At 42.7% G+C, this 14,763-nt stretch overlaps 1 protein-coding gene across 1 annotated transcript in view; it reads right to left on the bottom strand.

Moving 5' to 3' along the window:
- Nucleotides 1-228: 228 nt before the first annotated feature.
- Nucleotides 229-14,763, bottom strand: part of ccser1 (coiled-coil serine-rich protein 1) — a 105,073-nt gene continuing 90,538 nt past the window's right edge. The window contains exon 10 of the mRNA XM_070833781.1: nucleotides 229-1,756. Within this exon, the coding sequence (XP_070689882.1) occupies nucleotides 944-1,756 (813 nt within the window). The 3' untranslated portion in view covers nucleotides 229-943. The remainder of the gene's footprint in view (nucleotides 1,757-14,763) is intronic.

The raw sequence follows: 14,763 nt of genomic DNA, 5'->3' as shown, positions 1-14,763 counted from the left end.
CATGTCTTAGAGTTTATGGCATGTTTGATTCCTTTCTTGGAACACTGAGGTGAGAGTTGACACTGAAACTTTATTAAAAGACTCTAAAAGTCACGCAGATCCTGCTTTTGTTACAGTACAAAATGCTCACCTGTATTTTCCCTACGCATGCAGTACAAGGGTCATGGACGTTGATGTTCATCTATAAATGACTTTTCATCTGGACTACTGTCAGTAGACATCAAGGAGTGAGGAGTTGATCTGATGTAGGTTTTGGCAATGTGAGACTATATATCTGTTTAGACTATATATCCTTACCAGTGCAAATCATGGTCAGCCCCATAGTTCCTTAAGCAGCACGTGGTTTCAAAATCAAATAAATGGATAAAAAAAATAAGTCTTTAACAATGCACACACTGAGACATACCTCATCTCTTCATTGCGTTTTAACACCCTGTTACTTGTGCAGAATGTGAGGGAGAGATATCACAGATGATGTCTCTGTGTGAGAGTGTGAACTTAAGTATGTACGACTAGATCTGTGTGTGTGTGTGTGTGTGCGTGTGCGCATGAGGTTGTGACTCTGCGTGCACTCTGTGTGTCTGTGGGCGTAAGCACATCTAAACTGTCAGCATGACACTACGTGGGAGTTCTGATAGACGGGTGAGTACCTTTTTCATACGCACAGCCTGACGCGTGCGTGTGTGTCTGTGTGCGTGTGTGTGTGACCGTGCAGAACAAGTGTGTTTAAGTGAGCAAAATGTCAGCAAAAGGTTGGTCTGGATTGAAAGGAGAGACAAGTGTGATTGAAAGAGTGTGTGACTGACGATTCAGGGGGAACTGGGTCAGTGAAACATGAGTGACTTGTACTGAAGGAGCAGCAGTTTTTCTATAAAGTCACACATTTTGTTACACAGTCAATATGGCTGCTTGCAGTTAGGATGGTGAAAATGTTTGTGTGCCCTCAACTGTCTCTCTGCGTCAGGGCTTGCAGCTCAGAAGTATGTAGGGAATGTTGGAGGAAGACATTTTTACGACTGTAGCTATGCAGAGACAGAGGGCCTCGAGGTGGTTGTCCTAAACGACCTGTAAATGTGGAGGACGAGGAAGAGGAGGTTGACGAAGGAGTAGGTCGTGGAGGGGAGGCTTGGATGGACGATGAGATGCTTGGAGAGGGGCTCCCTCTGCTTACAAGACTGTGGAGACTTGAGGAGGAGCTGGCCCCCACTGCGCGAGGGATATGGCTAGGGGGGTGGTGCTCTCCTCCTCCTCCTCCTCCTCCTCCTCTCCTTACCCCACCTGACAGACTCACTCCACCTCCTCCTCCTGGAGTTAAGGACTCAGAAGATGAGGACACGCCTTCTGGCTGCCTGGAGGACATAGATGGAATTGCAGTGTGATTAGCAGCTGCTGAACTGGACCCCGCGGGCTGATTTGGACTAGGGCCTGTGTGTGAAACTTGAAGCTGGGCTGGAGTAGTAGGCGAGGCTTGGACTGACACTGCAGAAGTGGACAGGTTGGAGGAGCCGGAAGCCAGATTTGGAGCAGGGTTATGTGCCAGTACCCCCTGGCTGCGGCGTTCCTCCCTGGAAGTGTGTCGTTCGGATGCAGGAGGCCGGCCATGCAGAGAAGGATGGTGGTGGGGGAGGTGCTGGTTAGAGAGGTCCCCTCCGAGTGCTGCCCCCACACCCCGCACCACCCTTCGATCCCTTGGAGCCAGGCTGCTGCCGCTGCTGCTGCTGCTGCCTAATCCTGACCACCGGCTTGGATGATTGGTCTAAGAGAGAGGAGGACAGAGAAAAACAGGAATGAGACAGATGTTTAAGAGACTTCAACATTATGTCTGCTTTCTGTCTGTCAGTGAATGTGTGACGTTAACCTTAAGAATTAATCATTGAAAACGTCCCAAGAGAAAAAGAGTGAGAGAGAGAAGAAAAATGATGCAGATGGGCAGAGACAAATAGAGAGACATCATGAGAGAGAGCACGGTTGTGTGTTCAGTATAGATTGTTAATTCGGTGACATTTGGAGAACGATCTCTCTGAGCTCCTGCAGCTTGTTCTAATTGTTTCTAAACCAACCGGAACCCTGCTCACTAAAGAACAGACACACACATAATCACACACACACATTCAGAGAGAAACACGGCAGGTTAACACGTGCATGTATGGAGATATGGGCTTATGGTATGCACAAATCCCCATTCACAAAGAGGGGTCTCGCTCTCAGTCTCTTATTGCACACACACGTGCACACGCACACACCCACCCACCCACACACGCACACGCACACGCACACGCACACACACACACCCACGCACACACACACACACACACACACACACACACACACACACACACACACACACACACACACACACAAACGGGGAAGATGCCACATAAAGCTAGATGGCAGAAACGGGAGCCACCTGTTCTCTTTCAAGCTCCACTGCACCCCCTTATGCAACATATCTCTTCACTACCCGCACCGGTTATCTCTGCCTCTAACTCCCAAAAAATCCTAAATCAAATCAGTGCTATCAACCAGAGATCTAAAATCACAACCCAAAACCCAAATTTCTTCACGCCAAGACTATTGCAATGCTCTTTTATTCTGTTTCAGCCAAGCAGCTCTGTCCCGCCTGGACCTCGTGCAAAATGCTGCAGCCAGGCTGCTACCCAAAACCAACCATAGAGCCCAAATTACACAAATCCTTGTATCATTCATTGGCTCTGCGGAAAGTAGAGAACAGATCTCAAGATATTGCTTATCACATAAAGTACAGGGCCCTTCACGGTTTTACCCCTTCATCCATCTCCTAACTTTTGCTTATTTATTCTACCTTTTGGCCACTCAGATGATTCGATCAAGGTCTCTTATTTACTCCCAATGCAAATCCAAGGGTGATTTTAATTTTGCCATTAGAGCCTGGCCCCTCTGCAACTGTCCCCGCCCCCCTTTTAGATGAGCTGAGTCTCTAAATGGCTTCAAAAAACTTTCCCAAAACCAATTTCTACCAACTCACTTGTACTGCAGCTGTAATTTATCTTTTTGCATATAGCTGTAGGTGTATGTTGTTTATTTTTCTTTATCTGTGTCCTGTGAAGCACTTTGTAACTCTGTTTTAAAAAGTGCTGAATAAATAAAATATTATTTATTTCCTCTCTCTGACACACACACAACATTAATGTCCCACTGGGATGAAGTGTACAGTTATTCACTAAGGCAGCACAGTCTCATCCAACAATGAACCACATGGGAGAGTAAGCTGAGTTGACATTTGTTGACACACTGGCTGTGTGTGTTTTCATGTGTGAGGTGTGTGTTTATGTGTGAGCATGTGTCTGTGTAATTGTATATGCGCTCATACTGTATGCAACATATGGGACTATATGACTATCCGGTGCGTACGTGTGTGTAGCCTGTGTGCTTTTATTTGTATGACTCGTTTCCACGTGTTTGTTTATTTGTTTATTAAGTAATTAACAAGTAATGTAATTATGGTGTTGGGGCTGTCGTCAGACATTTGGTACAAGAGGTAGAAATGTCATTAGCCAGAACACAGCTAACGGCATAAGAACACTATAGCAGTGGCAAAGGTAGTTCAATGAAAAGGTGCCCATACATGAGCTGAAACTTTGAACCTGAAATCAAATTAAAGAAGAAAAGGAAACAGAAAGCAATGCTTACTGGACAGAGAAATGTTAGCTGTAATGTATAATTGGCCTAAGTGCCACAAGCACTTAAAGGTAAAACAAAATACTGAATTGAGGCTCCGTCATTCACATGTTCCTTCTGTTCCTATTTTAGACCCATAGACAGTTAGCCTGTTTGCCAGTGTCATTCAGTTCAGTCATTCACTCCTTCTTGTCTTCTGTAATATGACAACATCTTTTGTCTGTATGACATATCCAGTGTGTGCTACAGGCTGGTGTGTGTTGCACTCAATAACACCTTTTTCTGGAGCCTGTATGTGTTTTGTGGTGGGCATTGAGCTTAATAAGTATGCAGTCAGTGTCATATTGGTGATTTGCGACAGGATTTTCTATATTGCTGAATTTTAACGGACAAATTAAGGTATCAGCTTTAATTGAAGTAGATTTTAGGTTAACAGATACAAAAATCCAAAGCCTTTGCGTACATGGTGCATACTTTTAATGAGAAATTAGACAGACAGATTATATTTAATAAAGTAACTATAAAAAGAAAGTAGTACTAATTACACTATGTGGTTATAAAATTCTGCCTGTGCAACGGCTTGTGAAACTTTCCAGCCCCTGAACCCCACCAGACTTTTAATATCTTACTGTGAGGTGCTATTTCTAGCATTTTTTGCATTTCAAAGTATGAAAGGATTCTATGAGGATTTAGCTGTGACTGTGCTGGGCTCTAATTTAGTCTGAGGTAGTATGGAGTACAGGGCGGAGTAAATATGATGAGTAAACAAGGTCCCGAGAACAGTAAAAAAAAAAAAAAAAAGGAACAAGTGAGCAGGGTCGACTTTGCTTTGAACCTCTCTGTTCTTGATATAGATCTTCACCATTAGGAAATGCAAAGATTTTCTTCCTTGTTTTACTTCAAAGATTTTTTTTACATAACCATGTGCAAGCCAGTTTATTCAGAAATTGTGACAACAAAAGACTATTAAATTGGTTAATAAAATCTTACATGCACTGTACATGTGCATATCTCTGATGCTTATATCCCCTTAACTACACTACACGGAAACATGGAAAACAGTTCTTAACATGCTCATTTGATATGGCTTTTAAAAAATGTGCACTACAGACAAACAATCTGCACTTTAAAAGCTCAGTCTCTGTCCTTTCATGTCCAAATGTGGGAAAAAAAAACCCACAACAACGCTCAGCCAAAACATCAAACAGTGTGTCGTTGTCTATACAGCTTACTTAAAGAGCTCAGGGAGTGCATCTCTGCTTTCTAATGGGCTCTAATGGGTGGATAAACACTACAAGACTTCTTGCAGATTCCTTGATCTAATTAAGAGGAGTGAGAATTTCCGTTCCAGCCAAATTTTCTACATAGGGGCGCTGTGAAAAAACATGAGGGAATTGCAACGGTGTTGAATATCCACTACGGTCGTGGAGGTTTATGTGGGACGGCTTAATTAAGGCTAAATCGCTAATCTTACAAAAAGAATCTGTGGTGTTTTCTACCCTCAGACATTTGAGAAAACAACATAAGGTAAGACAAGAACAGTAAGATACAAATTGGCAGTCAACTTTGAAGGAAATAATTACCAGGCACAGTACAAAGAGTTGGTTGTAGAGACATATGCTCTGCACCAAAGGGACGTATCTTATCAAAGTTGGGAAGAAAACATTTTTAAAAATTAATCAAATACAGTGGATCTAATGCTACTAAAAACCTGTGTAAAGCTGGGGCAGCATATGTTTGAGTGCACAAAGGTGGACAGACAGAGAAAGAAGAAGGTCAAGAACAATGAAAGAGAGGAGTAAACAAATTGAGAAAAAAGAGGTGAATGAGAGACAAACAGAATGAGAGGCTGGTGAGAAGGTGATTAAAAACAGAGATAAAGAAAAATGAGAACAGCAGCAGAGCAGACGGGAAAGCAGAGGGAGAAAGAGAGCAGGACTGATTTACAAACTCAGGTGTCCTTTCTCAAGTACACGCTCTGCGGCAAGCAGGCTGCCTCCTCGCCAGCGACAGAACGGCCTGTGTGTGTGCAGACACTCTGGAGAGTCTCTCTCACACACACTCGCTCCCATAAACACATACACACACGTATACCTAGGTAAATCAGAGTGATTTAAAGGGGCCCTCTTCTGCAATCTTAGTTTTTATTGGGCAGTGAAGAACACAGCAATGTGCTAATGGCCATTTTTGCATAAAAGAGCTCCTTAAAATCCTAAAACACCCCTATACGATGTTTGCCATTGTCTGTCGTAGTAATTTTACACTGGGAGAGGAGAGAGGGTGGGAGATTTATCTAATGACTTTTGTTCCCTTCTAACAAACTTAAACTATGTAATTACAGAGAACAAAACAGACAGTGGCTACGAGTAACACAGCAAAGTACTCCTACTGTAACTACCATCAATCACACACCATGGCTCAGTATACCTGCACCCACACACCTAATTCTAATGAGGGCTATGGGGCTGAAATGCATTGGACCCCAAAACTTTCCAACTCTTTACAGTGAGATTAGAGAGGTAAAAGTTTGTAAATGTGAATTCTTTATAAACTTTGACACCTACATACTCTGCGAACAAAGTAATCCTGTGGTTCTTTGAAAGTGTGAAACACCAGGGTGTTCAGTACACATACAACAAGAGTGCAGTACACCCACATAGATGGTACTCTAAAGTCTGTTTAGACTATAACCAAATGCATTTTGGTTGCGAGAGCCCGAACCATTCCACCTCATACCGTCTAGCTTCATCTCAACAGACAGTTTCATTTATATTTGTTTGCATATTTATGCTCAGTGTGACAGAAAAGTCGAGACAACAAGCTGAAAAAACCTGGGACCCAAACTGTGAATTTGATCTTTGCCTCTTTAACAGTAATGACGCTGTTGTTATGTGGGGATTCACAACACAAAAACGCCTTTTTGAGTTTTGAGGCAGTAGACGGTCCATCAAGATCATTGGAGGAAACCACAAAGCCAAAAAGTTCTCCTGCACTACTAGTGCTGTACATCGGTTGTGCGTCACTTTTTGAAAGAGGAGTGATAGACAGAGGAAAACAAACTGAGAAACATCTCAACACTCAAGAATCCCACAATGCTCCAACTACCATTTCCTTAGCTATTGCCCAGAAAGTATCATTGAATATTCACAGACTAGGTGTGTACAGCAAAGCCTCCCACATCAACTGAAGGCACTTTGTTGGATAAATCTGCAACAAACAATCAAACGAGGGGTGAAACTGCAGCATGAGCCTGGTGTCTCAAGGCCATAGAATGCCTTTACTTTGAACATGCAGGTTTCCATCAATACACAATTCCCTTATTATGTGAGTGTCTTGTGCAGCCTGTAGCAGCATCCTTGTTTTCCCCTCCCCCTCTTCACCTAGACTTTGTTGTAGTCTCCCCTCTGTTCCCTGCCTCTCCTCACTATTTCCCTATACGGCTCTCCCAGTCTTTTACCCACTGTCTCACTCTCCACCTCACCTGTCTCTCTAATTTTCACGACAAATTTAACTTACATTGTATGATACAGGAAGCGATTTAAATTCAGGGAATGCAGAAGTACGGCAGTAAATCTTCTACAGATCACGATAGTAATTCCACCAAAGTAAGAACAGGAGAGGACAGGACAAAACAAAGTAAATAATGTTAGGGGTCAGAGTTAATACTGTGAATTACCAAATTGAGCAGGCAGTGCAGGAAAGGACACAGAAACAGAGCTGAGACAAAAACAAGAATTGCACCTTGTTATGTATACTGAAGTTATGGTCATTGACTTTGTATGTAGAGTGAATTAGTAGGTTGTTGAAACTGAATTATAAAAGCGATGAAGCGATGATGTGGTTAGTCCTTACCATTTAGTTTTTTTCCCTCTCACTAAATGCTAATGCTAATAGGGTAAGTGCTTTTAACTGTGTGGGTATTTGAATACTGGAGGTTACCTATGTGAACACCGGGCAGGTTGATCTCTGGCAGTCTGATCAGGAGCCTTGTCAAAATATGGTGAATGTGTGCGTCCAAGAAATCCAAAAACATCAAGCTCTCCCTCCCTGTCTATCTCTTCTTTCCTTCCCTTATCTCTTGCTTTCTTTCCCCCTCCTGACCTACCTTGTTCTCTCATCTCTCACCTTCTCCACCGCTATGTCCTTTCCTTTGTCCCTTCTTCACTCTTTCTTTGTTATGTAACTTGGAGCTTAAGTATGCCAGCGGCAGGCAGGGCTGAATGGACCCTGACAGCTGGAGGATTGATGGTACGCTACTGCGGCCTGGAGACCACACAGTGCGAGAGAAGAGAGAGAGAGAGAGAGAGAGAGAGAGAGAGAGAGAGAGAGAGAGAGAGAGAGAGAGAGAGAGAGAGAGAGAGAGAGAGAGAGAGAGAGAGAGATGGGAGGGAGGGAGGGAGGCTTTGTTTTTGTTTTTTGTGGTGGTGACAGTTGGGGTGGACTTGGAGCTGAGATGATGGAGAGGACCGAAGTTGAGCTTACGTCGCTCCAGCTGTCAATCCAGCCCACACTGCAGCAAACTGCCAAGCAGCTGGCTGGATGTCACATCCTGGACCTTCCTGCTGGAGGAACACTGTGAGCGGGACACTAATGTGATGCACTGCACAGTTAATCTCACATTGCAACCAATCTTCAGTGCTGTCGCTGCAATACTACAAAATTATCTACATTAGGCTGACTGTATAAAGAGTAGCAGCAGCCAAACACAGAAACCTGCTGCAATCCACAAGTATCAAACAGGGTTGTGTGTGTCTGTAACTTGATAAATATTTAGACTTGCAATATCTCAGACAGGGCATCTCCAATGCATATCAATGTGGCTGAAGGCCTGAATATATTACAGTGTCTGAGACTGAGTCATCGCTGTTTCACTACAAAGGCATTCAGAAAAGAAAACAAACTTATTTACTGCAATAGCCTGAGGGAAAAGTTGCAAATCTTCTAACCATATATAAAGCACATAAACCATCACATGCACTCACACAGGTTCAAACTCACATTTGGGAGTACTGTGAGTACTTGAGGGGCACATTAACCATTGCTGCTGACTTCATGCCTCTGTAAAATTCCAGATCTCCCAACAGCTTTGTTCTCATACGAAAGTGATATGTTGGGGTTGGTACACACAAACACAATTTTGTGTTTCTTGTCTGATTCTAAGAATTCACATTCAAAGCACTTCATACACACAGCGTAGCCCCATTCTCTGCTAGGCACCTGGGGAGAGCAGGACCAGTGTGGCAAATACTGTATAATCAAAATGCAAATTAGTCCGCCATGTCCTCTGATGACTTTTAGTGACTTTTAGCCAATGATGTATCACTATTTTTGGCCAACAACAAAACAAAGGACAAAAGCCAAGTTTTTCTTGTTGCTGAGCACCTGGAGGTTCTTGATACCATTACAGAAAGCTTAGAGTTTAAGCTAAACTTTACTTTTGTTTGTAATTACTGTTTCTGATTCCCTGACAGTTAATGAGTATCTTGCAGGCACACAACTGATTGACAGCTGATTACATGTTGCCTAGTGACAGCAAGACGGTATCAAGATTCACCTTGGTGCCGAGGCATCCAATGTGATCACCGCCTAAGACTGGAGCGGCTGAACTTGGGTTTGATCAGTGATTCGAAGTCACTACTGATGATTGTCAATGTTGAGAAGTGTATAGCCCCAGGACTTCAAATTCTTCCTAGAGTGAAAAAGGCAGGCTGGAAAGTATGGAAGCCAGGGCCCTGCTGAGGCCAAGAGGTCTAATGAGGTTTCTTGAGCAGCTCTGATGGGCATAGCTGCTGAGAATCTGGCATTGCTCATCAACCACTATGCCCAACAGGTCTGTATGTGCACGCACATCCGCATGTGTCTGTGTGCGTGTGTGTAATCATGGTGAAACTCATCGACCACCAGCCTGTGCCAATATGCTTGGTGAACATTGCCCAGAACCATAAGCAAGAGGAGTGGGATGAAAAACGGAAAGCGAGAGAACAGGTAAAGATGAGGGAAGGAAATGAAAAATGAGGAAGGGAGGGAGAGGAGTGAGGCAGAGAGTGAAGTAGAATAAAGGAGAGGAGTGGGAGTAGTAGAGGAAAAAAGAAAGTGAGAGGAGGAAAAGGTGAATGAAAGCGGGACAAAAAAGGGGGGAGAAAAGACAAATAACATAACAAGGAGAAAGGAGCAGGTCAAAGAAATAAGGGGAGGGGATGACACACGGGTAATTGTGAGGTAAAACAACAAAGGAAGACAGAAGAGGAGGAGAGGACAGCGAGAGGGTAGATAGTCAGATGGATGAGGGGAACAACAGGGGACAAAGTGAGAGTAAAAGGTGACTGCACAGGCCCAAAGTTACAGAAGATGAAAGACAGAGAAAATTAGAAAGCTAGAGTCTGGGATAAAGAGAAAAGAAGAGAGATGGTAAGTCTGAGAGAAGCAGCATCAATATAAGGAAAGAAAGAGAAACTGTTGGGAGTCACTTCTGTGGAAAGCTACATGGAGGAAATCGACATTAACTACTCAGGAGCAACTAATATGTCCAGAACGTCAATTTCAATGGTCCCATTGGTGTCCAAAGAATTAATATACTTGTCAAAATATCAATCATGAAGTATAATTTGTTCCTTCTACTTTGTGAAGATTTACCATACCATAAAAGTCTGCATGTGGACACCTACACCTCTGCAGAACACTAATGCTGGGAATTACATGCTTGTCATGTGCTGCCACTCATTTTGGCTCAGTGGGATTGGCTGTCTGGTTTAATGCCTAGTTTAAGTCACGTACCCATGTCATCTTGAACATATGAGACTATGACTTGCAATCCAATGTTCACCATTACACTGAAATCAATTAACAAAAGCAGAAAAATATCCTCATATCCATGCCTGGATCCGTGTGTAGTTATACCAGTTTGTCCCTCCTTAATCATGAGGGATGTACAATACTCCTAACTTAACTGGCATTATTTTACAAATTCCTAAATTTTGGCTCTTTGGTGACTTTTCTCGGAGCATGCTGCCATGCCAGTTTTGTCAAATCTATATTCTACACAAAGACATGCTGGGCAAGTGAATTGGAAACTCTACATGGTCTGTAAGTGTGAATGTGTCTGTCTTCCGTGTCCACTTGATTTTAGCTCAACACTGACAATTCACTACTCGTGTATTTCAGCTGTAACTTGATTGACTGCTGCACCCGGCTGCTCCCCCAGGTGTCAACGTGGACCCTGCTGGTGCTGTCTAATTATTGCAGAAGCTGTGATCTGTGCTCAGCATTACTCTGTACAAAATGTCTTCCTATAATCTGTCAGTATCGCCCACTGCTCACCATGTGCGTACAACTACTCCTCTGGATTACTGCTCCATCAGTGCAACTCGACCTACTGTACATTTCTCAAATGTCACCATCATTCACTTAATACCCAAACTCCTATCTGGTCCTCAAATTGTGGTGACATTATCGCTTTTCCAAGGGTTATCCTCACAATGAGGAACCCTGGCCACATGTAGAGTTGGACTCCTGTCAGTGTCCATTCCCTTGGCTTGACATTCGTTTTCTACCTGAGCCTTGGCAGTAGACCTGGTATTATTCCACCTTAATCAGGCTACCATTTTTGGCTTCTCCTTCTTCCACCAGTCTCATACTCCAGGCTGCGGGGGCAGGACAGGCTGTACTATCCCGCTCTGTGCACAAAGGCTTTCACTACACCCCTTAAATTGACCACATGTATACCCATTAATCACCGACCACAGCACAACCAAACATTTTACTGCACTTCTCTCTAACTTCTCTAAACTGTTGAACTACGGCTATTCCATGTCTTTCCATCTGTTTCCCCATCTGTGGTCATAAAGTTGTTTTTTTGGATCCCTGTCAAACCATGACAGGCAAAATCTAAACATATTATTTTATTTACACTCGCTGTCACCATCCAATGATGCACTATGTTTCTTGTTCCACATAAGTAACATCTCAAGACCTGTAAGTTTGTATTGTCAAAACATTGGCTGGGTTCTGGATTCCTCGCAAAACTCTGCTGCCTGAATTTTCACAAACAATATGTAATTTTCCATGAGCACAAAACCCTTCCTTTCCCAGTTACACTCGACAATGGTTCAAAAGTACAAAACATCTAAGCATCTCCTACTCCTGTACAACCTAGTCGATTCTCTCTGCTCACCATCAGTGGGGTCCTGTCCACCTGTACCACCACACAAATCAGGTCCCTCTGCCTTCTGCTCTACAGCATCTAGGGACCAACGTCCACCATGCAACCTAATCACTACCATTAAATATTCACTGGATGAAAAGACTAATATCTACAGTGTGAGCTAACGTTTATCTATCACATGGCTGACACTGTTACAACTTTCACATAAACATAACTGATGTTCTCCTTTTCTCTTATAGTGAAAATACATCAAACCTGGAAATTATGACCCTGGGTTTCAAAGTCTGCAGAATAAAGTGTTGCTAAATTAGTTAACAAAACATTTTATATACTAACTAAAGGCTTTTAAGTAAGAAAAATGTTATACTCAAATGCAATAATCCAAGAAATTGGAAAGGTATATAATACAGTTAATAGAAAACATGTCGTGTTCAGACCTATTGTTTCCAAAACATGTCTGACAAAAGGCTCATTGGGATGCTGATATTTCAGAAAAGAAGTAAAGCAAAGATTGGGACACTAGCCAGTCAAAAGAGCCAATGAGAAGGAATGTTGTCCGACTGGAAGGCTGTGAGTTGGCAGTGCCCTCTCAGTGTGTGATTTTTGCAAATGTTTACTGTGCAATAGTATACTTGCTAATTTTCATGTGATCAGCAATGCGATATTATGTGTACACCCAGTGTGGCCAGACAAGCACAAGTCTGAAAGACAGCAGTAAAATATTGAGGAGTTTAATAAAATTGATTGACAACCTGACAGTGAGGAAAAGAGTGAAGATTGTGGTTATGACAGTGTGGTGAGGACCATGTGGGAGAGCTCAGGAGTTGTAGCAGTGGTGGTACTTGTGTGTGAGTGTAAACGTCCTCACACAGACGTGTACATCGACATGTATTGGCAGTGTGTGTGTGTGTGTGTGTGTGTGTGTGTGTGTGTGTGTGTGTGTGTGTGTGTGTGTGTGTGTGTGTGTGTGTGTGTGTGTGCTGTGTGCTGTGTGTCTGTGTGAGATAGAGCTTTGGGGCTTGTAACAATGGTGAGCACTGATGAAGCATGAAGCTGATGGGAGCCAAAACTCTTTTTCTCTGTCTGCATATATCAAAGCCTCCCCCAGATGCAGGAGAACACACGCATGCACTGACTGATTACAAATACTCACACACACCCATGCAATTATGTGGTCATACTTTAGCAAGTGCACACGCATGCACACACACACACACACACACACACATTTTGCATGTAACCTTATTACTAACACATACAGTCTCAGTAACACGCACGCACGCACGCACACACACACACATGCACACACACACACACACACACACACACTACCCTCCTGTCAGTTGTCACAGCTGATAAGCTGCTTTCCCGTTTCTCATCTTGTTCTGTGCGACAGCCCAGGACAGCTAAAACAATACAGGAAATCTGAAAGGTGTGGGTGACGGAGAAAAAGAGAAATTGAAAAATTAAGCAGAAGGGAAAGAGAAGAGAGAGAAAAGTCAAGGTTTTCCATCCAAAACAAGCAGGTTTTCCATCAGATATCTGTGAAGCCTGACGATAATGTTGCAGCTGCCACCTGTGTCATCACACTGAAGACAACAGACTGCCCTGCTGCACTCGCACTCCACTCAAAGAGAGGAGTGAAAAAGAGCTCTCACATTATACATTTAAGCAAGATATTTAACAGTAGCTGCTCTGGTGGACGCACTTGGTGGCAAAGAGCAGAACTGTGCTATGGTGACAACCCTGTTTGGTTTGAATGGCTGGAAATATTTTGCTTTACCTGCAGTTTCTATAATCATCCAATGTCTGAGATTTTGTTTTCCCTATAAAAACCTTTTAGCTATACAGTAGCATAATTGATTCTTTGACATCTTTGTGACATTCAAGAGAACAGGCTCCTTAGGGTCAATCGCATTTGCAATTACTGCTGAGTGACTGAATTTCTGCACTGAAAATTTGAAAGTTAAGTTCCTACTAAAGTGTTGCTAAGTTGCTGTCGAGCAGAAAATAGATGAGGCTGGAGCTTGATTTCAAATGGTAGTTGAAACCACAAGATGCAGATGAACATTTTTTTCCCAAGCTAATTTTTGTTGCCATTCTTATTATTCTTGACACCTCAGTTGATGGTTTTACTTTAAAGGCCCAATTTTTGTGTTTGCTTAAATAAAATCTCGTGAATTTGCACAGGAAAACGGGTTCTCTCTCTTTTTTTGGTGACCTCAACATTATTTTCATCTTGGGTGCAGCTGGCCTGGATTCTACTCTCCATTATGCATCTGTCAGCGTGCCATGACGGGGAACGCACTGCATTTAATGAAAATAAGACTGGCTGATTTGATTGGCTAGGATTGTTGCCAACTCTTAACACACCTACAATTAATTATTCCTAATTCAACCCATTTCACATCTGCGCCTCTGCTGCATCAGCACCTCGGGTCATGAAATTACCAAGTACCTGTTTGTCACAGCTAAGTGAGCATGTCCTGTGAGCTCACATGGTGGGCTTGTGTGACACCATGGGCCTGCAGCTTGATTCACAATAACAAACAAGCCCCATTTCGTCAGTTAGCTCTGGACAAGTGACTATTTGTGTAGACAAAAATATAAGACAATGTCAACACTTTTTATAGAGACCATTTCTTTGGTAGAAAGTAGTTTCAATGAAAACTGTTCACAATGAAGTCTGTGGAATTTAGCTGTTGCATCTAATCTATAGATGGGAACTATACTACAAGTAACCAAGGGAACTAAATGATGAGTTAATGTGAAAAAGACAGTATACAGTGTTTTAGTCAACATAAATGGTTTGAGTTATGTGCATTCAGTAAATACAAACTATGGTTTGATACAGCCTGCTATATATTTTCACTCTGAAATAGTTCTTGGTTTTATTCAGGAATGCTTACAGCATTGTATTTATATACACAAAGTTGGTGACTCTT

This window comes from Pempheris klunzingeri, chromosome 7 (assembly GCF_042242105.1).
Source record: "Pempheris klunzingeri isolate RE-2024b chromosome 7, fPemKlu1.hap1, whole genome shotgun sequence".
Lineage (NCBI taxonomy): Eukaryota > Metazoa > Chordata > Actinopteri > Acropomatiformes > Pempheridae > Pempheris > Pempheris klunzingeri.
The sequence above is the reverse complement of the archived record's forward strand: the minus strand, read 5'-3'. Positions and strand labels throughout refer to the sequence as shown.